The sequence below is a fragment of the Hesperophylax consimilis genome, chromosome 15 (assembly GCF_061612785.1).
Source record: "Hesperophylax consimilis isolate HC1 chromosome 15, BYU_Hcon_1.0, whole genome shotgun sequence".
Taxonomy (NCBI): domain Eukaryota; kingdom Metazoa; phylum Arthropoda; class Insecta; order Trichoptera; family Limnephilidae; genus Hesperophylax; species Hesperophylax consimilis.
Genome location: NC_142850.1, coordinates 20,486,005 through 20,513,980, shown reverse-complemented (window position 1 = coordinate 20,513,980; position 27,976 = coordinate 20,486,005). Strand labels below are relative to the sequence as shown.

General features: G+C 35.0%; 1 protein-coding gene across 1 annotated transcript in view; it reads left to right on the top strand.

Annotated features, from left to right (window-relative positions):
- The window catches only part of ss (aryl hydrocarbon receptor spineless), a 296,589-nt gene that overhangs the window by 217,927 nt on the left and 50,686 nt on the right, over positions 1 to 27,976 (top strand). Inside the window, exon 4 of the mRNA XM_089640585.1 lies at positions 25,702 to 25,817. Within this exon, the coding sequence (XP_089496711.1) occupies positions 25,702 to 25,817 (116 nt within the window). The remainder of the gene's footprint in view (positions 1 to 25,701; positions 25,818 to 27,976) is intronic.

Below are 27,976 nucleotides of genomic sequence, written 5' to 3'. Positions count from 1 at the left end.
ATTGTATATTTGTACACCCTCGTGGCCAATGCCTCTTTTGCCACTTTCAGTCCTTACAGTATTTGTGTACTATTTGTTATGTTGCCTAGTATAATGTTCCTGTACTTGTGACGTTTGTTTAAATGTTGTGTTTGTGTGTATACGTCCATTTTGAATTTTGTAGATTAGGAGGCATATGTTGTATTCGTACAATTTTATTATTTTCAAAAGTTTAATTTCCTGATATAGTTTTTTTGTGGGAGTGTCCGGGTTATAATTGAAGAGTTTTTTAATAACTTTGTTCTGTATTGTTTGTGAATCATTTAGGTATGTAATGTATATTTTTCCCCATATTTCTATTAAATAATTTAGATGGGACTGGATTAAACTAAAGTATAAGCCCCTCCTTACCTCTGTTGGTAGGAGATGGGCAATTCTACCAAATACACCAATTAGTGGGATGATTTTTGCTTTTAATTTTTCTACGTGTTGTTTAAATGTCAGATGTTTATCAATATGTAAACCAAGGTATTTTTCACTGTCTAGAATAAGCAGGTCCCTTTCCTCTATTTGTTAAGGTTTATGCGACGGTATTATTATTTTAGGTTAGCTTAGGATCATGTAGCCGGTTTTATTAATATTTATTGTAAATATATTTTTTATTAGCCAACTGTTTAGAATATTAAGATCCTTTTGAGATTGTTCGTTATGACAATAGTGTGACAAAACGTAATATTGATGCCTTTTTATAGGTGCGTAAATGATTCTTAAAACTAAAAGTTAGAACTTTATGGAAGAAGTGGGTTCTACACCCAGCGATCCCAACATATTATATTATATATATAGTTTAACTGGATCTGGAGTTGTCCTAGTGATTACGAATTTGACATACAGTGCGCATGCGCGGTTCCGCGGATTGTCTAAGATCGCGAAATACATTCAAGGAGAAATGTACACGTGCGCGCTAGGTTATGCGCGCTGAGAAACTCATCAAAGGACTAGGACCAACTCGGATTGTCCATCCTCGTCGCTAGTTGCTAGTGAGCTTCAACTGCTCCAAGACAAGAGGTTGCCTGTCTTTTTGAAATTGTTACTTGCTTTATGTTTAAAGTATTCATTCAAGTATCTACTTCTTAGTAGGTTTCTGGAATATATTATGGGGATTGTCCCCACTATCCCCAGTGAAGAACCGTCACTGTTCAGTTCGGTGACCGGATAAATCATCAAAATGAAAATTCATCACATCTTTAAAAAGTTATATAAAGTCATAGAAAGTGATGAAACAAAAACTTTTTTAACTGGGTTAAGTAGGTTAGGTTAGGTTTAATTAATTTTTTTCATCGTTTTTAATGACTTTTTATCACTTTTTAAATATGTGTTGAATAGTCACTGTGTTGAGTTAGCATGGAACCGTCCAGTTCATATTTGGAGTGCAAAAATCCCCAAGCGACGTTTTGATCAATTGATACTACCGTTATAAAAATGACTATAATTTTCGACACTTTTTGATTTTTGTTATTCCAATGTATTTACAAAATTAATTATACTATGATTGGGGTGGCGGAATAACAGTCAACATACAGTAATTAACACAATATAAAAAGTGACGAAAAAAAGATATTGGACTCCGTTCGCACTCTTTACATACTGATTTGTCGGCATCTGTGTTTCCCTCCTCTTACAACAGAGGTATTGTCAAGACCCATATTCCCTCCTTCTCCTCAAAAATACTCTCCACACAGCATCCCCTAAAAGTGACATGGGTCTAAGAGAATGTAGAGTTGGAAGGCCCGGTACAATAAAGATTTTCCTTGTCGGCAATCTAGTGAAATTTTCATTTCACTAGATTGCCTGTTTACAGATGAAAAGGTGATTTGGTTGTTTACAGGTGAAAAAAATATAGTAAGCAGTAATTGTTGATTGAAATACTAGTACATATTGAATTATTTGTAGTGTTGAGCACCTGACCGGACATAAGAAGATCCGAGTTCAATTCTCGTCGGCGGCATTTATTTTTACTCGGGAGATATTTTCAATTTGTATGGATATTTCAGGCGTCTAATTATTGCTTATAATAATTAGGTATTTTATGGTTAAAAATTTTGTTTTTTACGAGAGCTTTTTTTTAAACTTATAATATGACTTCAGAATTACAAATTACCTTCCCCTGCGAGAGAGCTTTTCTGTACGATATAGGAACTAACTTCGCGAATCAATTTCAAATAACACTTAACAGTAATAGAGTAGGCAGGGAGTCCCCTCTAATATTGACCAATAATTGATTAATTACAGTCGAATAGTCATCTTTTGTAATCTTTTAGGCTCGGTTATATTACAAAAGTATTATGTTTGTTTGGCCTCCATTGTGGCCCGATCTCCCCATCCAGTTGACAATGGCGAGGGGAGGTGGGGGCGAGTGCGCCATTGTGATGGTAAACCGTCACCCGCGCCACTTGATTAATGACACATTGCACCCCACACTCCCCGAATGCTTCCGGGTGGATTACAAATTTCACCTTTATTGCTTTATGCCTTTATTAAATAATGCGCCTCGTATTTATTATAGCTGCGCCAAATTGAGTTCATGTTTGGCTGATGCACTTCATAACATTGTTGACATTATACAAAGTATCTCTATACCTACCTTCTATAACACACTAAACAAGGGAGGCAGATCTATAAGGCAATGCATCAATAACAATAACACTCCCTGTGCAAATGGCAATAAGGATGAAATTCCCGCGTAAAACTAGCCGCCTGTTTTGAAGCAAGAAAAAAACATCGCAAAAAAGCGAGAACTTTAAAGCGGTTTTAAGGCAAAGTTTAATGCTAAATCACTATTTTGATTAATCTTTATAACGAATTGGTGTACATTATGAATACCAAAAACATGTTTTAGATAAATTGAAGGTTTTCCTATCTTTTCGCTTGAGTAGAATGCAAATAAAAAATAAATTACTCAATAAAAAATATAAATGTAAACTATAATTTTTTTTCTTCAATAGAAATATATGAACGCGTAAAAAAAAACAACTTAAAAAATACAGTATTATAGTTAAGATTATTTGTGACAGTTTTACTTGGTTAACTTTTTTGCTTTCTTATAAAATTATTTACAAAATAAATAAAAACCAATTTTGTGCTTGAAATCGAACGTTTCTAGACTCCGTTTCTCAAGCGATTTTAATGCATATTACCTTCTATATATACCAAGAATATACACATCTTTGGCTTGTAGCTTCCTCTTAAAAGGCTCGATGCTTTATTTTTTCTGTGCTTTTTGCATGAACACGTGTTCTGATATATTATGACTGTACTAAGGGTTTATTCGGAAACATCATGCAATCCCGTTTTAAATAGGATTTCAATAAATCAGCCATACTCTTTTTTCTCATCAAGCCACCTCAATAGTCAAAAGTGGATATTTTCAGTTGCGAACCGAATAAATGTAAAAAATCCATAAAGGATTGTTTTTCTTACATGTCACGAGTAACTTTTCTGTCAGTGATAAAACAATAATTTTGTTAATGACCACGAATTTTTTTATATTTTTTTAAGGCCGACTGGTTTTGCTTATAAATATTACCGGTTTTGGTTTTGGTTTTATATAATTCCGTTCATTTCTTAACACAAAGATGAAATCTATAATTATAAAATTCGACTGTTAATTTCCCAAAGGTGAGTAAATGCATTTTGTATTCAGGTACTTAGGTATATGTCGTTTTTAATTTTCAAAAGTAAGTACCCAATCAAAATTACTTTAGCTCAAGGGAACTCTCTCGTATTTTAGTGGCTAGTGAGAGAATAACATCATTATAATCTCCGAACCATATTTAATAATCCCAAGTATAATGTACGTGTTCATTTCAATCCTGCCCGGAGCCAAGTTCTGACAGGTTGACGACCAGAAGACAGAACAACCAATGGACTATAGCGCTCAGGCAGACGCTGTAAATTTTTCCTCCAACTGGGGACCGCTGAATGTCCGACGCTAGAGCAGCAATTAAAACCTAAGTTAATAGTCCTGCAATGCAAATTGCACACAATGACCCTGTTAACGAATGCTCCGTACATCTGGGCCCTTGGGGCAGTAATAAATAGAATAGTTAGAGCACTCGTTTGGTAGGTAGATGCTTCAAGTTTTAAACTTCCCACACCGGAGGGGGGTAATACACATTCCGCAAACTAGAATTTCGAATACTTTCTCAAATATTTATCTACAAACGGAGGTCATCTAAGATCTCCTATTGGACATGCAGATCACAGCTCACCAGTCCGTATTTCGACTTTCCGCTACTTGCCGAACGATGTACCACGGACGACCTATATAAGCGAGTGAATGGCCTTGAACCAAGCAGAAATCACGAGCCGGTCGTAGGCTCAAGACCCGATACTGATAGCGAGATGTGTCGTCCCTTCCAGCGAGGTCTTAGAGATATCCTACGCTGAATTCCTGATACTGATAGCGAGATGTATCGTCCCTTTCAGTGAGGTTGATGAGTGTCTAGAAGAAATCTTTGGAGGAGTGTAATTATATTGTTTATACATAACTCTTTATTGTTATTTTACCTTTTCGAACAATAAAGTCTTTATGGTAAGTTTTTAGATTCTCACGGCCAAAAGCATTTTTGTTGTTTGTTTTTGGGGTGTTATGCCGTGTTGCGCTAACTCCTTCTTTAGCCGACGTTTCGGACAGCGTTGCAGTGTCCATCATCAGGGCAGATCCGGTAGATCCGAAGATGTGATCTTCGATCAAGAAAATGATTGTAACTGGATATAACAGAAAGTAACAAAAGAGAACATGATCAACTAACTGGCTAGGTTAGATTTTTCATAACTTTTTATCAAAGATCGATCGATTTAATAGCTTTTTCGAAGAAATCACAGCTAACCGATCTCAAATGTTACCCTTCCCTCTGTATAATGAATAATACCTACATATTACGTCATACATTATGTGTCACTTGAACCCTGATCCATAGTCACCCAATCCCCGACCAGCCCCGCCCATGTCAACCAGGGGGCGGGGAGGGCGCCAGTTGCCATGGAGACCACCTCACTCCGAGAGGACCCCCACCCTTAAATCTGCGCCAGAATCGAAGGGGAGGACATTATCATTTGTAGGTCTTCTTTCCCCCTCAAAGGAATTCAATAGAACGCCTTATATATTATGTAATCAGAATATTGTAAGTACTTGGGTATGTAGGTAGGCAGAAAGAAGTATGTATACATGCACTCATGTGTGTAGGATATCCCAGAAGCGTATGTGTGTAAAACCATATGGGTATGACATTACAAATTTGGATATTTGGAAAGGATGCAATTTTGGTGTAAGCGTAATGAAATTAATAAGAATAAGTAAGAGAAGCTTTTACGGTTTGGACATGTAGAGCGGATCAATAAAGGAAGGAGTGTATTTGATACCATTGCTATAATATACGTCATACTACCACGAGTCGGGCCATGTCAAGAGTCAAAATAATCTTCTTCTTCTTCTTCTTTCGTATGGTGGGGGGTCAGAGGGGGACATCTAGGTCTGCGAACCAGTCTAGGGCCTCAGGTGTCGCCATGTGGACCTTATCAATCCCGCCGAGGAATGAATGGAGCGGGCATTCGTTGACCACATGTTCGGTGGTCTGTACCGCACCACATTCACACATCGCCGACTCTTTAAGGCCCCATCTGTGCATCATGTGGGCACAGCAGCTATGGAAGCACCTTAACCTATTGATGGCGGAATAGAAGAGTATGTATGAATGTGAATGAGGCAAGGAGTGTGTGCCAAGACCGAGTTGTTTGGTGCCCCGTCCTCTTTGCCTACCCCTACGGGGAAACGGCGTGATAATTAATTAGTTAGTTAGTTTTACCACGAGGTCATATAAAGCACCTTTTCGCAGTATCCTTGAATGTAGCTCCATTATTTGGATCCTTTCTGAACAAAACCATATCCTAGAAATAAAAAAAGTACAAAAGTGTATGAGCTATCTGTAAACGAGAGAATTTATTTCTGTATCCATCCATCTTCTTAATAGGAATTCTCGATATCAACAAGCAGCAGAAAAACATTTCAAGGAAAACATTATTGTATGTTAATCTGGATCTACTTACTTACTCCGCCAATGTTAAAAGTGGTTGACTTATATATTATGTGCCTAACATGTATACTCGTGGGAGATCCCATGCAATTTTTTTTGGCTCCGAAAGCGAGCACTTAGAGAGAACGAGAACGCGCCAATCAACAGATCTCCATTGACCATCGACATTTTTAGTTTCACTTACAGACAGTTCAGCAACTATATTTTTAGGCATGTCACAAATAGTAAAACTGCCCCCCATGACCTTGTTATACTTACCTACATATATCTCAAATATATTGGTGCATAACTGTTTAATTGAGAACATGACGAAATAAATAAATAATATTCCATGAAATTAACAAATACTTACGCATATAAAAATCATACCTACCTTTGTATGTAGGTTATCATTTATCATGATTTCCCCTCGTTTGTACTACACATTATGTGCATGTGTTTGCAATGATGTGCGTGATCGTAGTATGCGTGTGTGTGTGTTTTTATGTCACGTGATATAGTATAAAAAGTCCACGCTTTGATATGATTGAATAATTATGTTTTATTTAAGTGGTAAGTTATCGGTTTACGATTGAGTTTTTATAAATGGTACTAGATTCATAATAATTGATTACTGCGCTTTGATGACATTATTTAAATTTATAACATCTTTTTCTTTTAATAAATTGCTACCCATGTTATTTGTACTAGATTGTATTAATACTTTTAATTTTTTTATGTGAATACCGCACAATAGTCCTAATTGCTCCCAACAGTCTAGAGCCAGTAAGACTAATGCATCCCCAATCAGGGTATGTTGTGATGCTGAAGGTAGTGTGGAGGGAAAGGATATGGGAAGAGGAAAGTTAGGATGTACCTGGCTATTCATGTCTGGTCACCAAAAACGGATAAAGCCATTTTAAGCAAATTTTAATTCTGAATGTATCTTCCACTCTGGAACATGCCACAAATATACACTGTATTATTTTCAATTATAAAAATTGTGAAATCATACAAATGAGTCAAAAAAATTTACTTGCGCACGCCGGGATTTGAACACTTGATTGCTAGTCGAGAGCCTTACCCCTCAACCACGGAGGCCGTCATATAATTTGAATGGTTCGAACTTTAGTTGGCACAATCTTTGTTAAAAACAGATTTTTTTAAATGCAGTCAGCGCCATCATCAAAAAGAATTTGAAAAAATTAAGTTACTTGAAAAATAGGGAGATATGGCTTGGAAGTGTGTCGAATGTTTCCGAGCAATGACCAAACTGCACGTACTATCAAAGCGGCGAAGCCTATGAAATTTAAATGGTGTGTAGGTAGAAACAATTGCGGAATTTCTTGCAGAAGTATGGGTGAATAATGTTGGCAACCACTTTTGTGCTTGCGGTTTCATACTAAATTTAGTTAATTTTTCCATTTCCCTTGTGTTGTCCATTGTCCAGGGGTACACAAAACATCAAATAATGAAGGTATTTTTAAATTGCACCAAAAACTATATTGTTTTAGCTATATCCTTGAATTCTATTGATCTTTCAGTTAATTATTTATAAATTTAAGCACGTGCCAACTAGTGCTTGTTAATAGCTACTATTATTTTTAACAGCTTTGAACCAGTGGTTGAAGTGTGCTACCAGGAAAACCGCTATTATTCTGTGTTTATACAAACATTAAAAATTATTCCATCGATGTGGGCTACTGCTCGGCCATTTACCTAAATATTATTAGTAATTATGTGTTTAGTTAAAATGGCGACATTGTTAGAATTTTAATGGCAAAGAAAGCCCTGGGTAATGGCCCTATTCATGTTAACGAAAAGCTCCATGGAAGGGGTACACAAACGGTGGTACAGGTAGAAATTGTTAATTATTCGCTGTGAAGTGAACGCGCGCTTTGTTGCAGCGCCCGTGTTCACGTGCTTGTGTAAAAAGCAATGGAATTTTCCATAGCAAATGAAAACTTCAAGGATTTCTTTTCTAATGTATTTATTACAAGAGAATACAGATTGTAATATCTTCCATCGATGGAGAGTGTTACTTTATGGCACTGCTGTTCTAAACACCTAATACATGATGATGATAATAATGATTTATTGTCTCCTTTTCCCCTTTAAATATCAGGAACCCAAATTCGTATGATGTTTGGGGACAAATTTGGTCTCCTAATAATTAAAGGGTTAGTAACATATAGAGATAATGATATCCTCACTGGGATCTCCCGTGCTGAGAATGTCATTTACATATTATAATTTAATTATAAGAAATTAAAATAACAACAAAGTAACATATGAATTTAATTATAAACGTATATCACGTAGTTTATTTTTTTAAGTAATTTTAAAATAAGTAAGATAGTGTTTTTTTGTATAGTTCAGTTTTAGTCTGTGTTTGATATCAGTATATTTTCTATTTCAGATCTCCCTATATTAAGTATCCAGCTTTTTATTTGAGATTTAAATGTTATAATGTTGAGGTTTTTGAGTGAGAGTGGTATTTTATTGTAGAGTTTAATACTATGATATAAGAAGCTTTTTTGCCCAAAAATTGCAAAAAAGTTTTAAACATACCTACTACCTGCTACATATAACACGGCCCGAGTAGCAAGTAAAGAAAATCAATAAAATGTAACATAAAAGTAATCAAGTAATGCAATGTAAATGCCTCAGAACAGGTTACCTGTTACAAGTTACAGGTTACAGGTTTCACACAATGAGGTAAATTAAATTATGTAGCAAACTATCGTAGATACTAGTTTCGTTGTGATATCCTAAAGAGTAGTTTAAGAGTTTAGTCATAGATGGCACTTGATAGTAGAAAAGAGTTTAACCACATTTGACACATAGCTGTTGTCGATAATGTAGGGATTGAGTCTATAGTAATTACAATTGCAACCTTAAGGTCGAGTCTATCTGTATCCATCACAAGTGTTTTTTTGACCCCGGAATTTTATTCAAAGAGTTTTTGCGAAAAACTAGAAGTTACTACAATTTTTATATTGTATGAAACCGTTAAAACAATATTTCAATAAACGAGGTCTAAAGTTACTGAAATTGAAAACCGTTTTTTTTTAAATTGTGTCATTCCCCTAGGCCATAGAGAAAAAAATCCGCTAGTGGCGCATGGACCATACACTACACAGAGAAGGAAGTAATACTAAAACTTGAAGAACAAGATATTCAATTTTATACAAGAGAATAAAATTATGAAACATTGTAGAAAATTCTCCTGCAGCACAAGCTGTAGATACGAATTGCCGATTTGAAAAATGCAATTAGAATGTGATTCAGAATTGATGGATATTGACAATATCTAATAACGATATCTCTTAACGGTGTTCTGGCAGAGGGATATTTTTGGAAACGATTCTCAAAATGTATTTAAAAAAGGTTGACAATCCCTGATCTAACTACTCCCAACGATAACAATGGAAGCTTTTTAAACATTCATTGGGCTTGTGGCGCTCAATCTAGTTCATAAGCTTTAATGGCGGTCAATTATGTCGGTGGGTACAGTGCGCTGCCTACTTTACCTACTATACCTACTTTACCGGCTTACTGGCATACCTGCTTACCGGCAGCAGCTATCTACGAAATAAAGAACGGAAACTTGAATAAATTTACAGATAGAGGGGCTGCTATCCTATCGACCTGACAACACATATTTTAGGTTTTCCTGGGGAAAATAAGGATGAAAAAGGTTGCAAGAGAAGTTTTCCTTGTACAATTCTCGTTATATACGTTTTGCGGTTGTGTGAATACCGCACAAGAGTCCCAACTTCTCCTCACATTCCAGAGTCGGAATATGGCATCCCCAGTTATAGAAAAATCACAAAGCAAAAAATATCTCAAGGTATCATGGAAAATCTTAGATGGGACTTACATGTCGAAGGTATCACGGAAAATCTTAGATGGGATTTACATGTCAAAGGTATCACGGAAATTCTTAGATGGGACTTACATGTCAAAGGTATCACGGAAAGTCTTAAATGGGACTTATATGTCGGAGGTATCACGGAAAAACTCACAAATTATTTACGAATTCTTTTTTTAATCTAAGAAATGTGTTAAATAATGTCTATTTCGCTTTATTTCATAATGGAAATGAATATGGAATGGAGATGGGAATCTGCTGTATCTAAGTATATACACAACCTGAATACAATTCAAAAAGGAATCGTAAAGACCATACTGAAAATACCCATAAAAAAGTCTTCGATTTAAATTTTCCATAGTTTTGATATACCAAATATATGCTAAAAATATACTTTTGAAACTATTCGAAATACTGAGTCCTCTACAATACCGCGTATTCATCACACTAGATCAAATTGCAAAACATAAAAAAAAAATATTTTAAGTCATAAACCACATTCGGATAAAGAAACTACATTTATTACTTCACAACATCCTTCCCCCAGATATAAAACGAATCTAAAAGTTTAATAATATTTAAAATCTGGCTGATAGAGATCAATGTGAAAACTCAGAAAAAAAACATTCAAAATGACATAGAAAACAAATAAAATAAAACTGAATAACTTTAGTCTGCCTTAGCACAATTCACCATAGTTTGGAGGACTAAGTAATACAATTTACTATTTATATATTCACCATCATATTTTGTATGTACAGTGTTTAAATGTCGCTATAATAAAAAAAACTCTAATTGGGGTATGTAGTGAGGTTTAAGGGAGTAAAGAGAGGGAGGAAATTGGGGAAAAAGATTATCACATTTTCATTTTTTGTTTCGTTATGGTCTTTCACCACGGCGATACTGAGAGTGTCTTCAACACTTGTATGAAGTAGAATGAGCTCATAAACCTTCGTGGTATAGTGATAATTTTCCTTCTTTACAAATAAAAAATTGAAAAAAAAAATTAATAATTATCACATCGAAGATGGAAGAGATTCTCAATATTAAAACGTCTTTTGAAATAGCATCAGCAATCTTTGTACGAGGCTTACACCCCCAACCACCCAATTCTACTCTTGCGCTTCCTATATGTCCGAGCATCTAGTCAGTTTGTGATCATTCAGATTATACAATGTTAAAAAAATGAATTTTAAAATACATATTTACATTAACATATACAACATAGTAATATATCTCTTCTACAGGGGAAGAGAATAGTGCCGGCCAGTGACATCACTTTGCATTTATATTACCCCCTCCTTAAGGGTAGTTCTCACCCCATCCCGCTGAAAAAAAAACATTATCAGTTCACGGAAGTAGATATGTACCTAGGAATAATGTCGCGTAATGTTTTCTGATCTTTACTTAAGCATATAATACCAGTTTTGTTGTACACCACAAACCATAATCGAAAGTTTGCTTGAAAAGGCTTCAGCCGTGTTTGGTGACTAGATCTGAATAGGAAGGTACTTTCTAATCTTCATCTACCTCATGTAATTCTCTTACATGGTCCCTTCAGCAACACAAGCACTTCACAGGCAACGTGTGAAGATTTTGTCTTATGAAGCAGAAATCTGTTCATGTATTTGAAGCAACAAAAAAAATCTAACGGTAAGGTGTGACGTAATAAAAATAAAACAATAAATTTTGTTTGAAATTTCTAGGTCAATGCCACTACTTTCAGCTCAAAAAATGAATCCCATTTTGAGTTATGAGTTTAGACTTATATTTACACAATGTTTTCAATAATCGCTATTTGAAGATGTGATGTACATAATTACCTTAATCACTTCATATTTCTAATCAAGTTCACAGTGTTATCGAACGAGTAGGTATAACTTATAGCCAATAGTATGGGGTGATTACCAGGTGCTTATTACGCCCTTATAAGTAATTTAGCACGTAGTAATGACGGGGCTCGTATTAGCAGGGTGGTCAGACTGCCCACTGCCCACTGCACACTGCCCACTGCCCACTGGCACACGTTGCTCATACCCACCCCCTGCCTCTCCCCACTGGACGACGTGTTTGGCAGTGTTCGAGAAACGTTCAGCACGTAATTATTTTTCACATAAATTTAATGTGTTTGCGGGAAAATGAAGGCAGTTTTCTTCTTAATCGACCTGGCGGCCACGGAGCTAGCGATTTAAAAAAAAACGTTTTGTTGAACATTATAATGCGATTTCTCAAAGCTCCTCCGTTACTCATATTTTTATACTAATAGTTCTTTCAACAGTAGAACTTGCGTCCAAATAAATCAAAATTGAAAATTTCTCTGTATTCAAAAGATTTGTAAGAAGCTAGATACTTAAATACCTTTGTATCTATTTAATTATAAACGAAATATATTATTTTTATTTCCCAGGATTAATTACATAATTTAAAGAATTTCAAGACACGAACTCGGGACCTCCACTCTATTCGGTATTTTTTTTATTTTTATAGTGAATACCTCACAAGAGTCCCAACTGCTCCCGTCTGGAGCCAGTGAGACTATGGCATCCCCAATTGGGGGATGTTGTGAGGCTGAAGGTAAGTGGGGAAGGGAAAGAGGAAGGTGCGAAAGTACCTGGCTATTCAGATCTAGTCACTAAACACGGCTAAAGCCATTTGGAGCAACGTTTCAATTCTGAATGGTGGTCTTACACCAGGGCGATACTGGTAGTATCTTCCACTCTATATGAAGACATCATGGGAGAAATTAGAGCTCTTATGGATTCCTATGCAGTATGCCTACTTTCCTGGATTAAAAAAAACTCTGCTTACAAATCCTGAATCTTTTGCAAACAATTATTTTTTGAGAAATCCTATATCTATGCTAAAATCTTCAGGCCTCCAGTGACGTTCTCCGAAAGTCTCCTGAAATTTCCCTTTAAGTTTTAACTCTCTTCTCTATCCTCTTAGCAATATATATATTGTGGTAATGGTAGTGGTATAAGATAAAGTTCGTTTTTAGGTTCCTTTATTTGTCGCAGGTTTGCCTTCATCAGAACAACCTTAGCCCCGAAGATACTCATTGTAACTGCACTCGTATTTTTTGTAATCATCCATTTTTAAATTTCGCACTTAATAAATAGTTATGGTATTTTGAGATATGGAAACTAACATACTTATATCAGTAGAATACACCTAATCGAAGGGATATTTTCGCAGTTATCTTGCTGCACAAATAACTTAACATTTTAAATAAAATAAAATAGGATTTTTATAGTCTGCCGCGCGGAACACAATAAACAAAACTGATTAAAACTTCCCATAACAATTATTAAACAAAAAAAATATTTTTTAATAATCTTAATTTCTTTACACACGCGATCCGCAAAAATTAACCGTGATTTATATTTGAGAACGCTTTCAGATACGCATTTGAAACGTCACCGTAATCAACGCCATAAACGTATTTCACCGGCAGAGATTTATAGCTTATTTCGGTAATTTCTCTTAGAAATATTCCACACTTAAATTTTCAACTTGCTTTAATGGCGAGGGCTAAAGGTTATTATTATATGAAAATACGGACCAGACCGCCGCTATGTTGACGGGGAAATTGCCCAAAATATATCCAATGTTTTGAATGGTGATGCATAGCTTCCAAGACATAGTTCAGGCGGTTCTTAGGCCAATTCCGTGGTACAACTTTCAACAATTTCAGGAATTTCTGATTTATTTGATGGAAGAAGAAATTCTACGCCATTTCAACAGCTAAGATGTAGGATAGAAATATTGAAGTAGAAATTAAATCTGAAATATTTTAAGACTTGGTTTTTAAACAAAAATGCCAATCTGCCAATGCCAATGCGTCTGCAAATCACTATTAGAAAAGGCTAGTATCGGATGGGGATCGATCAGTGCAGATTATAATACTTTAAATTTCCTCATTAGAACCATCAAAAAGATGTCACGAAAATCATACTTATTGTAGTGATAGCCTCTATAAGAACTAGCACTGACGAAATCTTCAACAATCTTAACGTAATGTCAATTAAAGAACTCTATTTGAAAACAATACTCCTTTACACAAAAATACAAACACGGAAAATAAAAACCAACACGCATATTAGAAACACTAGAACTCGGGTCAAAAACCATGTCAAAGAAGAATTATGTACCTCAGACTCTGACTATTCGATTCACTTGATCTTGGCCTGTCTTCATGAGGCATCACCACCTCCCACTTTCAACCACTAGTTGGTAATATATATATTTTTTTCTGGCGCTCATCTCTCATTTGTTTCATATGTACAGTTCACAAGACTCCAGACTGCTCGGGACCAATGAGACTATGGCAAGCCCATTCTGAGTGTGTTGAGTGTGAAGTGGAAGGAAATGGAAAAAAAAACTTTTGGAAAATTGGCTATCTGGTCACTAAACATGGCTATTACCATTTCACACAACGTTTTGATTCTGAACGATGGTCGCAATGCAGCGCCGATGTAATCACTTCCAACGTGTTATGTGGGTACTTTTTAGTATTTTACTAGTGAAAGATCATCAGAAATAATGTAATTATAATATTAAACATGCCTGTACACAATTTTAAACATAACTTTGTTGATACCGCGTGGTTAAGCAACTACAATAAACTGCAATCATTATAATACGAATGTGTTTTTTCCACAATGGGTATAATTCTCACCCCCTGGGGCTAGATACGCGGATGAAAGTGAAATATGTAGATTCGGCTGGGGGAATAATGACAGGTGAGACGATCACCCGGTGGGCCAATTAACCCCGACTTCCCCCAACTATTATTATTGGCCCCGGTAAAGCCCCGGTGCCTAATGTCCACCACACTCCCCGTGCATAATTATTTTCAGATGGAATATTCCTATAATGCAGAACTTTAATTTAAACTTTCGTTTTAAGTTTTGAATTAATTCGGAAATGTGAAAAGGTAATTTCGAAGCGAAATACATAATTATTTTTAAGATGTGTATATTAATCGTTCTGAATTGTAGATTAAGTTATACCTATTTTTCTATTGCTGTGCGACAGATAAATCATTTATATTTTAAACATTCTTAACATTTTGAAGAATAGGCATACAAAAAAAGCTTAAGGGTGGCGACACAATACGCTTTACGCATTATGGCTTGACCTATTTCAGCATATGGTAGTGTATGGCGAGCGATACGCTGAAATAGGCCAAGCCACGAAAATATAGCGCGCTTATGACGTGGTCTTTCACAGACATTAAAGTTATTGAAAGAGTCATTAAATATAATTCTGTTTTAGTGGCTGCGCTAGAAAATCTGTTCTGCCGTGTGGTATCTTGAACTGGTGGTGATTACTTACTAATTTACACATTGTTTGGTTATTTAAAATTGTTTTAATGTAGGAAATATCTAGATTGCCCTTTCTACCGTCATCATTTGTTTTCTAAGATTACAGTTTTGACCCAAGGTGAAAGTGAAAATTTCTGTTAATTAAATTTTTTTTATGGTCAATTCAATGGATTCATTTTATGAATAATTATTGTTACAGCTACATCAAAACTGAAAGCTTAAAACCACATTAATTTAACTAATAAATTATTATAGATACTGTCATATCGGCCCTAAAAGAATCAACACACATTTCACTACAATCTACATACCTGCCCTGTGTACGAAACTGTAACGCTGTACGAAACGTTGGCTAAATAAGGAGGAAGCGCAACACGATCTAATAACCCAAAAATTAACCAGGATATTTAAATGTACCTACTAATTTCGGTTGTTAGTGCATGGATATATTTTTTTTTAATATTAACTCCACTCAGGAGGCTCTGAGGAAAATAATTTCCCTCAGGGCCTATGTCATCTTTGGGGATGCTGTGTGGAGGGTCTTTTTGTGGAGAGGAAGGAGTGAACATGGGTCTTGAAGAGTCCCATGTTGAAGGAAGGAGGAAACACAGAGGCCGGCAGTTCGTTCCACAGCCGAGCTGTTGAACTTAAGAACGAATCGTAGAAGCGACCCGTTCTCACGTGACAAATGTCAACCGTGTACAAATGTTGGGCGCGCGTTTGGCGTGTATCCCGACTACGCACCGGTGCCGAAGGGATCAATGACTCTAGTTCCTCAGAGCATCTTCCATTGTAATACCGATAGAACAAGGACAGCATACCTACCTGACGCCTGTGCTCTAAATATTGCAGTCCGTTTGTTTAGATTGGGGAATCTATCAAACGGACCGCCCGTTTTTGCACAGAGTCGAGGGTTTTTTTCAGGTATTTAGGGGCTCCGGACCAGAGATGGCTGCCAAATTCGACAGTAGGGCGCACTTGCGATTTGTACAGGGTCAGCAGTTGTGTACTATTAAAGTATCTGCGGGCCCTGTACAGTACGCCCAGCTTCTGAGAGGCCAACTTTACTCTGGCTTCGATTGAGCCCCCGTACCTGACCTGGTCACTGTACACCAAGCATATCAAGGGAAGGCCTGTTCGGAAGATTGCTTCCGTTGAAGGAGAATAGATTATCATTTCGATCCATTTTAGACGTAATCAGACAGGATTGGGTCTTTGAAACATTAAATTCGACGAGATTATTTTTACCCCAGGAGGAAATACTCTCGAGATAACCGTCCATTCTCTGCTTCAAAGCCCTCCGAGCCGTTGGAGTTTAGTAATGTGAAATATACCTGTGTAATGCGTAACATTATTCTAGTTCAAGGAACTTTTAATTTTCAAAATTGCAACTACTGTTCAAACACACAAGCAATAAAATGAATATCAACATTATTTTATGAATTATTAATTCTATATTCGAAATGCGTATTTGTTTTGTTCAAATGCTTGACAGATGCTTAAATTAATCAATAAAGTTAGACGATAGACAATAAGAGACGTTACTGAGACAACATATGTGGACATACTTATTAAGCGGTGCTACATTTTTTGGTCGATTATTATTAATATGATGTATTTTGTACTTTTATGAAATCAGTTTACAAACATTCGAAAGGTTAATATCTTATTTTGAATGGTAACGATCCTGAGGCAAATATCTTTTTTATAAATAACCTTTTTTCTACAATTATCCCGTGATTTTTCACGGGTCTACGCTAGTGACATACTTAGCAATTATCGATCATAAGATTATCCCGATTAAATTTATTGTCACTTAGATGCTCTTAGCATGCTGCATTTTTGAAATATCGAATATATAAGCCGTCAAAACCTTAATATTTGCGGCCGGCCGAAAAGCGTGTGACATCACGGTAAATGCGCGTCGGTAAGTACTTTAGCACTGCTACCCGAATTATGAATTTATCTACGTGTAAATTTATAATTTTACGAGACACGCTTGGTTAGGTTCATTTTACCAATGTTCATTTTGAAAGCTCATATAACTTCGTCATTTTTGGAAACATCGAAGTAATAATTAAAACAGTTAACTAAAATAAATTTAAATAGAATAAAAAATTAATTACGCTGCTATTTAATCAAAATGATCGACATTTTTCGAAACCATTGGTGGTTAGTATACGAATCTTTACTGAATAATGACGTACCTTTGACAACTCAATAATGAAATATGATTCAGGCGATGTACAGGGTTTTCCAATAAGATGTGTTATTTTGATATTCAATCGTAAAAGATCAATGGTTTCGTTTCTTGTGTGGCACCTAGCGCCGGTTGTTGAAAGTAAACGTGGTCCAGATCAATACCATCCAATTCCGGCCATGAAAAATCATTAATCATCTCTCGATAGCGCAATCCATTCACCGTAACTGTTGCTCCAGCCTCATTTTCGAAAAAGTAACGTCCAATCACTCCGCTGGATCAAAAACCGCACCAAACAGTCACACGTTGAAGATAAAGAGGCTTTTTAACAATAACTCTTGGGTTTTCCGAGCCCCAGACGCGACAATTTTGCTTGTTAACGAAGCCACCGAGGTGGAAATGGGCCTCATCACTCAAGATGATTTGCATTTGATTCACTCGTGAATTCACAGTGAATTTTAATAATTTCAATGCATTGTTGAAACGTGCATTGTTCCATTTTTATTAATGATGTAGTTTCTACTTGTCAAATGTTAAAAAATGACAGCTTCAAAAGTAACATCTACCGAAATAGCGGGCTATTTAAAATAACACCTCTTATTGGAAAACCCTGTATTACGTCGTGTAACGTTTGGAATTGGACCGCTAACAATAACCCTCCTTATGTAGATGGCGATATGGTTTAAATTCCCGCTGAACATCGTTCGCCTGTTTTTATTTGTACAAGAAATGAGCATCACCACATTTATTTTATTTTATTTTGCTATATTCAGGCCCAAAAATTAAAATTTTTTACTATATTTTTAAATAACTTAAATTACCACATAATACAATAAAATTATAACCGAATACGGGTTCGTAAGCAGGAGATTTTGATTTTTAAAGAACTTTTTACAGTCATGACATTTTTTTATGGGCTTGTAAAAAGATTTGCTTGAAAAAAACCCTTGATTATTTCAAAGGCAAAGATGTGTTCTACTCGCTGTATTTATTCAAAAAAATTATTATTTTTCTAAGAAATCCAATTTATAAACGAAACACACACGTAACATTACTACGTAGAGCTTCGCCTTATTACAGTTCATCTACGTAACGTTACTGTAATCAAACACACTCAATAAAACATTGCAATTACATCTGTTTTTCGTAACCATTGATTCATATGCACACAGCAAAACAAATAAAAATTAAAAATTTATGACATATTTACTATTAATTAACACACCGCCGTGTAAACCTTTTAACAAACCATTATAATCAATAAAGCCCGATAAACATCCAGATTTATACATCAGAAAGGCATCAAGCAGACCCTCTATTTGCATTATCATTTAAATAAGCACGTCAATTGATTGCGACCCGGGCACACCCGGGCGCCTTCTTTGTTTGGCTAACAGGATTTAATTGACCCGGGGTAAGCGCGTGTTCCTAATGGCTCAGTGAACCAACAATACGTAACTGAGTGAGGCTTATTGCAACGTCATCGTGACGAGCTGCATTGGACGATGTAGCGATTTGTATTGTGTATGAATGTTCCAAAAAGCTCACTTAGCTTTTTTAAATTTGAAAACGTCGGTCTTAGGTTGGATCAGCAAAGCTCTATTATTTATTATGTTATTAAAATGAAAAATTGGGTATATTCCTTTTGTTTTGATTCAGACTGAAACATTTCGTGTGTTGGTGTTTTCTGCAGTTTGTTTCAATTTTTCTTGAAAAAAACAATCTATTTTTTTGACTGAATTATTTAAATTTTGAAACATTATTGCTTTTAGTTCTGTGTAAACTTTTATGTTTTATTTAATAATGATGTTTCAAATTACATATTGTAACTTCAATATTTTAATTATATTCTAGCTGGTTTTTTAAAAAAATATTAAATGATGAATTCTACAAACTTACTCAAAAATTCATGTAAATTTGTATTTTGGCTTAGCATATTTTAACTCTACTTATACATATTTCAAGTATGTAACGTAATAATAATTGACTAATTCTTATATATTTATTTTATCTTTTTTTACCCACACATCTGAACCACATCATACTTATAAAGGCGTTCCGCAGGGTTCGGTCTTAAGTCCACTGTTGTTCATTTTATGTTAGTCCACTGTTGACAAATTATTATATATAGCCAATAAAAATTTACAGGATGCCATTGAAAAAATATAAACGCACTATAATTGAATGTTATAGGCAATACTAAAAATTTTGCATCCTTCGTTTCCACCAAATGTACCCACTCGCACTATCGAATTTGATGATGTAAAATTAGCTTGTAAGTCGATCCAGTTGTACACGAAACCAAATATTTTAAATATTTATATTGTCGGCCCAGCCTAGTGAACTGCTGAACAGGCTTTATGTGCATCACCAGCTGTGGAACATCACTCATTGATTGTCTGATTACTTTTTAAATGGGCATATCTCATTGGGTGGGGTGATTCTCACCCCAAGCGGTTGGCTGAGGGAAGAGAGGGGATGTTTCTTTATTATGTTTTTACAGGCTGATTTGTAACTATTAGAGGAACAATATGAATGAATCTAAAAGTAAACTTTGGAAGGTAATACCAGCAATATTAATACCAGCCTAGTCTTCACCTAGATAAATATATTTTTTATAAGTAAAAAAAAACCCGTTTCTTCTTCACATTCAGTTATATTTTCTAATTGGATAGTCGTAGATCGACAGCCTCCTCATTGAGTGGCGAAGATCCTCGGCGACGAATCTGGAGGTCGCGGGTTCAATCGCAGCGTGCTCAAGTAAATTTATAGTATATTTTCGACACGTTCCAGAGAGGCAAATGCTTTCAGTATCGCCCTTGTGAAAGACATGAATTGCTTGAAATGGTTTTAGCTGTGTTTGGTGGCGGGATCTGATTAGCCAGGTACTTTTTCTCACCCATATCATTCCCTCCTCACTACCCACTGCCTCACAACATACCACAATTGGGGATCAGTCTTAGGGATTAGGGACCATAGTCTCACGGGCTTCAGACGGTTGGGAACAGTTGGTTCTTCCCAACCTTCCGCTTCCCAATCTTTTTCCCTTTCCATCAGCCTCACAGAGTACTCCAAGTGGGGATGTCATACTCCCAATGACTTTTGACAGTTGGGACTCTTTTGGGGTATTCAATTAAAAGCACAAATTTTACAAAAATAGACACATTGCTCTGATTGTTTGAATGAACCTTTGAACAATTTAACGAGCAAATAAACTATTATTTTATATAAATTAATTAAAAACCAGAAAACATTAAAAAAACAAAGAAAATAAAGCTATAAATTTAAATTATTCTTACTTTCAACGTCATCAATTAAAAATAATTATTCATAAATCCTTAATATTTTCATACTTCCTGTTATGAAAATGCTAATTTCCAGCTATTTCTTTGAAGGGGCCCGGCGGAGGCTTGTTCTAAAACACATTAGTTTTATCCGATTCATATAGACGACAGTTACATTCTCATGAAGTAATTGCTCCATTCCGCCCATTTCTCCTAATTACTTTCCTTAGTACTACTTTTCTATTTCTAGCATAATTTATATTTGCAATTTAAAGAAAAAATATCAATTCAATTTATATTTTTTTTTTTTTAAAGAAAGACAAACATTCCTCTGTTACGGATAACCTGACAGTATTTGAAAATCTCCTACTACCACCACACTAAGCGGCAAATGTTGCTCGTGTTGTGATGGAGGACTTAGCCAGCCGAGGAATTGAACACACTACGCCTGTGTGGGACCCAAACGCGATGTCAACTCAGCCACCGGCCATTGCTATTACTTTCTTTACAAGAGTTGATTTGAAAGAAACCTTAACCTAAATTCGGTCTTTTTCATTGCTGTCCGAGAGAACTAGAATCGCAGTTAACGAAAAAGTCGTTATGTTTAAGGTTAAGGAAACTTCCTTATTTATTCTTCAGAAACAAATGGCTTATACGTTAATGTAACTTAAAGATAATAGACTGAGTTGAGGTAAGGGAGAGGGTAGGAGGAATATAGGATAAGGATAGGAGATGTTCCCGATACATTCCAAACTCACGTATTAATTTATAATGGTACGCGATACTTCCATTCGATATTTCTTGAAGTTATTTTGTTACGAATGTCAACATAGTGAACTTTTGTGTCATATTGCGCACATATATGGGGAATTGGAATTTTTTTCTGCACGTGGACAAATGAAATAAATTATTTATTATAATTATCCATAAAGTTAGAAAATATCTCATTTTTTTACTGTGATGTTTTAAAAAGTTAATATACATGACGGAAAAACTGTCAAGAAAATCAAAGAAAATAACCATTATTTGTATTAGTTACATATTAACATTGATTAGAAATCTAAACAAACTAAAAGGTTGAATGAAATGACCGAAACGTTTATAATTTTATTATATTTAGAAGTACGTATTAGTATTACTTTCTACGTATCATCAATCAATTCATTCGCATCGCTTTCAATTCACAATAATTATGTAGAAATAGCTGGCTTATAAAATTTACATGGCATTTGAAGTAAAATGACATCTTGATGCATAAGAGTATATAATAACTAAAAATAAAGTAGCGTATTATGCAAGGAGTAGCATGGTACATGTCGTATTGAATATTTATGAGAAAAATATTCCCCTATTAAGAATTAATGGACGGAGCTTTGGTTTATAGTCTACAGGACTATTTATTGCCATTATAAAATACAGCGTACGACTTAGATTAGTAGCGATGGCATCGAAAACCATTTCAAAAAATATAGTTGAAGTTATTTTCAAAATTTTGTATTTGCCTACATCCTGGAGATCTCGTCGAAATTAAACCTGTACATTCTCTTATTTCTTTTTCAGTAAATTAATAATACTAAATAAAAAGTATTTATTTACGAAAAAAATCAAAGGCGTATAATTAATTAAATGTATAAAGAGAGATTTTCCAAAATTTCAGGTCGTCATTCCATTCCATTCCACGTCGTTTCGTCATAAATCGAGTGCTGAAAAACCCTGAGCAGAAAAGTTCGCTAAAGCGAGGTAATGGTCTGCAGCGCAATCCATTGCGGGACTTTTCTGCAGGCTTAAACTGGTTTTGTCAGAAATCGAGTGCTGTAAGACCTTGAGCATAGAAGTTCGCTAAAGCAAGGTAACGATCTGCAGCACAGTTCATTGCGGGACTCTTCTGCGGGTTTGTCATAAATCGAGTGCGGATAGACCATGAGCAGAAAAGTTCGCTAAAGCAAGGTAACGGTCTGCAGCGCAGTACATTGCAGGACTTTTCTGTAGGTTTAAACTGGTTTTTGCAAAGGGCGCCAAAATTTTACTTGTACCAGGCATCTACATGGCTCAGCGCCGGTCTGCCTAGCGCCAAAACCTAGCGGAAAACCTTCCGAGACACGTCTCACAAAAACAAGGGCAGTCGCGAATCTCGAATTCGACGGACCACATCTCTTCACCTAATTTGCGTAATCATTTGTAGTTTATCCGATATATTGATTTTTATAATTAATAAATAATAATTAGTAAAGGTAATCTTTCTCAATGAAAGCGAACAGGAATTATTACAAGATACATTAAAAGTACTAGTAGGTATGATTAAGTATATCGTACACCGTACACGGAAAGAACTAGATTCTTGCCCTCACGATAAATTAACAGTCCTTATTAATAAAACATCAATTTAATAATGTTTTATCGATTTGCTTGATAATATATGACCACGCCTTGCATAGTTGTTAATTTATTCTTCGTCTTATATTTTTTCAATTTCACATACCTACTGCACAAAAAATATGTATTTATGTATGGGACGTGTGGGATTGCACCTAACCTAACCTAACCTCCTCACATCCTGGAATAAAAATTAATATTATTATTATATATCATGATGACGTATTTAGATTTTCATAAGTATGCAATTTACTTACTAAGTTTATCAGGAAACCTGTTTATACAATACCGTTTTTAAGGCGATGCCATACGTAGTAATGCAAAATCATGTGTTTTTGGTTTGAAAATTTGGTCGCCTATAAATGTTTCAGATGCTTTAATTAAATACTGCAAGTAGAATACATCTTGGCCTTTGAAATAATCGAGTTCTTTCTAGATAAGTCTTTTTATAAGCCCAGAAAAAATAATATATAAGGCCTATGAAAACTGCTTTAAAGTTCAAAATCTCCTACTTACGAACCTATTTTCGGTTATGATTTTATTGTATAATGTGGCAAATTAAGTTATTTATAAAATGATCGAAAAAAAATAAAATGTTTATGCCTGAACATCCACAAAATAAAATAAAAGGCATTTTTTTTTCTTGCATAAATTAAAACAGGCGGATGGTATTAAGCGGGAATTTAAACCTTATCGCCATCTACGTAAGGGTTGTTATTGATAGCGGCTCAATTTAAAATATTACGCGACGTAGTGCATCGCCTTAATCGGAATTATCAATAATTTGAAGAAATTCTATATATTAGCAACGTTACAATTAGAGGCGTTACTGCGCACTAATATCTCGTCGAAATTATAAGAACGCTATTAACGGTGCGCGTAGACCGTATTCGGTAGTTTTAGTTAGAGCGTTGGGAGAGTTGGAGGTCAGTTGGAGGTCAAAAAGCGTTACCTATTTTTTCGCTTCATGTCTCATCTAAATATAATACACCTATGGTGTAGGTACACTTCTCGCACTGATTTTATGTGCAATTCTCGTTCACAGAGATTGAATATCCTCTGCCGACATATTTAATGTTAATAACATTGTATCATTTAAAAAGCAGATATACATGCATATATGCAATAATACTTAACTGTATCAATTTTTTATTATGTTATTGTTATTATGATAATCAGATTATGTCACTAGAATATTTTTATACCTACATATATAAAAGCCCATTGGACGTTTAAATAAATAAGTTATTAAAATTGTTTTCTATTTGTAGACAAAGTGTTTCCGAGCAATGCTTCCATAGCGTCACCTGTACTGGTTGGTGATTCATTCTTCCCTCTGTCTACCCCCCACCCCCCACCCTGGATTCCCACCCTATCCACAACATTTAACATTATACGGGGATTGTGTATTGAATGTTACCTGTCCACTATATTTCACCCTCTCTCCCCGGATTCATCCCCACATGGTGATTATAATTTATGTCTAGTTTGAAGGGAAATATTATTTTATTACGGAAGATTTTCGCTTATTTACGTATTGTCTATTGGATTAGATTGGTACTTAAGGACTGAATCATAAGAATTATGGGTAATTTTGTATTTTTCGTATAAAATTTTGGCTAGATTTATTGGTTTGGGTTTATGATTGCTAAGCACAACTATTTCAATACATACAGACCTTTTCGATATATTTAAAACCCCTTCGTCTGCATCAAAGCAAAAGCAATTAGTTCTGAATATAACAGGTATGTTTCTACATTATGTTTATAAAATGATAAGTATTTTTTGTACTGATGTGTTATTTCTGTAGAAGATTGTAAAAGCCTTACGGGCGTTCATTAAATTAATAAATATTTATATGTATCAATCAGCATTATTTATTAGGAAACCATTCTTCATCATATTCAATTCGTATCCATAGATGCATGAATTTTTATCACTTAATACGAATTATAATGAAATCTTTGGCATAATCTGGAAAACTGCTTATACATTTTCTTTTACATGTTGTAATTTTTCCCGGACGCGTCCATAAAAAACGACATTCGCGTCTCTCGACCTAAGTGAACCAAATCTCTTCACCTTGTTTGTCTTTTATCCAATTATATTTTGGTCTAATATAATTTTAGCATGTTTTTTTCCAAGTGGAAACATCTGTCACCTTAAACACCTAACAGCACACCTTTTTTTCAAATGTCATTCGATATCATAAATGAACCACTCACTAGATCAATATCTTCGGGTTTTTCGTACTGAGCCCATGGGTCCTAAAGTTAGCCATAGATAAAAGTCTGTTCCTGAAAAATATACGTCACTACACGACATACTCACCATCGACAAGGATAGAAACTATAAAAAAGGCGTAACCATAGACAATATAATTCTCATTCGGAGCCAATCCCATTCACTAGCCTAAAATCGGCCAATGACAGCGGCCTATAAACATGCATGAAGTGCGCACTGGTTTGTGGAAAATATACGTCACACGTCAGCCATAGAGATTACCGTGTCTTTTTTTCTGACCCACTTTTTTCTCGGATTTATACTAGGATATTTTTTCTGTGGTTAAAAGATGTTTTGTTTGTTCCAGTGGTCATGCACAAGGAGAAGGAGGATGGATTACACCACCAACACGAGCCCAGCTTCCGCTCGCGGGAGATGGCTGCCTACGACCACACACTGCTGGACGGAGACATGTTTCTACAGGTGGGTTCCTTACTTTTTTATACGCACTCATTGCGCACTCATAATAATAGTTAAGTTAATACATCTTGTTATTCTGCGTCAAATACAAGAATTTAAAAAAAGATATTGAATTACATAAAATCATTAAACATGTGGTTTCAATAAATGAAGTTACATAGTTTACATATGAGTTACATACATAGGATACAGGTACATATATATATCGAATGTTACGTAGTATTTACACTGTGTGGGGTTAAGTAGGTAATTATTTACTATTTATTTATTTAACGCCCAGAGGGCTTTTACATGCAGGTGGTACAATTTTGATGACATAAAATTTTGAAACATGAGAAAGAAATAATAAAAATAAAATTACATTAAAAAATAATATATGCAAGAAACAAAAAAAAGAACAAGAACATAAATTTAAAAAATACAGCGATTTGACTGGTTTACAAAAATACAACTTGCATTTAGAAATAGTGTTGAAATAAATCTTTTACGTGATCCACAAAATTCGCAAAGTTAATATTAAATATATCGACATCGCCTAGGTATTGGTTTCCATAGTGTGAATCCGTTGTACTGGGGAGTTCGCAATGTAATTGGAGATATCCGGGAATATTTCTCTTTCGAGTAATTAAAAACGGCGTTGAGAACTTTGTCACAGGATGTCTGTGACTAGGTACCTTACAGAATAAAGCTACAAAGCTCTTAAAAGCCTTAAAAGCTGCGATAGCTTGTTAGCGTACAGCGTACAGCGATCTTTTGATAAATTACATTGGATAATTCGCATTATCATTACAATTTACACTGTACCCGATAAAATACGACCACATTCGATTCGATCGAATAAAATCGACCACGCTGTTAATTCCGGGAATAAAAATTTCGGCAGCGCATTGTGTCGATGAAGGCCTTATGGCTTGCATATATTTATATGTGTTATTTATGAGTGGTAGTGAGGGAATTATGCGGAGACCGTATATCGTGCCGAGAAGTCGGGCACCGCTGGGCGCCGCTAGGGCACTTATTTATTGGGGGCTCACGCGGCGATCGGCACACACTTTTTACCGCTGCTGCAGCGAAGGTCCTCAAAGTGTTATCAATTTTTATACCCTATCTAAATCTTGCAAAAAATTGACATTTTTCTTCCCCTCGAGTGTAGACAAAGAAATAGCATGTCATCAAATAATAATCCCATTTGATATTCGATTTCAAACAGATTCGCTGTTGTTAAAAGTATCCCAAAATTAAATGCATTCTGTTTTTGAAAGTTTTCCAAAATTAAATAAATACCGTTTTTGAAAGTATCTTAAAATTAAATACATACTGTTTATGAAAGTATCTTAAAATGATATACATAGTCTTTTTGAAAGTTTCCCAAAATACAATACATACTGTTTTGAAAGTATACATAAATGAAATACTGTTTTTGAAAGCAGATGAAACACTCATTCAGATTTTAATAATACTACAAACGGACCAACACAATAATTTTTTTTTTTTTTAATTTAGCTATCGTTTTGAAAATTATTTACCGATGGTTTTTTTGTATTTTTTTCCGCTTAATACTAATATAATAAACACATTAAGTTAGACAGATGTATTATAAAGGTTATTATTGTCCCCACTTTTTTTCGATTTATATAAAAAAATATTATTTTTCAAATGGCAACATTGACCGTGTGAATTGTTCGGCGATTGAGGACATCACAGTTGGTGACGATGTAGCACCTACTTGACACGGGTGTTTAAAAAAGGTGACGAAATGGTTTGTTAGAACAGTGGTCAACAATTGAAGATGTTTCTTCAAGACAATAAGTCACAAATAGGTAGATAATTGAAGATATTTCTACAAGACAGTAAGTCAAAAATTGGTAGACAATTGAAAATGTTTCTACAAAAGTAAGTCTCAAATAGGTATACAATTGAAGATTTTTTAACAAGACAATAAGTCACAAATAGGTAGACAATTTGAGAGTTTTCTACAAGACAATAAATCACAAATAGATAGACAATTGAAGATGTTTCTACAAGACAATAAGTAACAAATAAGTAGACAATTGAAGATGTTTCTACAAGACAATAAGTCTCAAATAACTAGACAATTTAAAATGTTTCTACAAGACAATAAGTCACAAATAGATAGACAATTGAAGATGTTTCTACGAGAC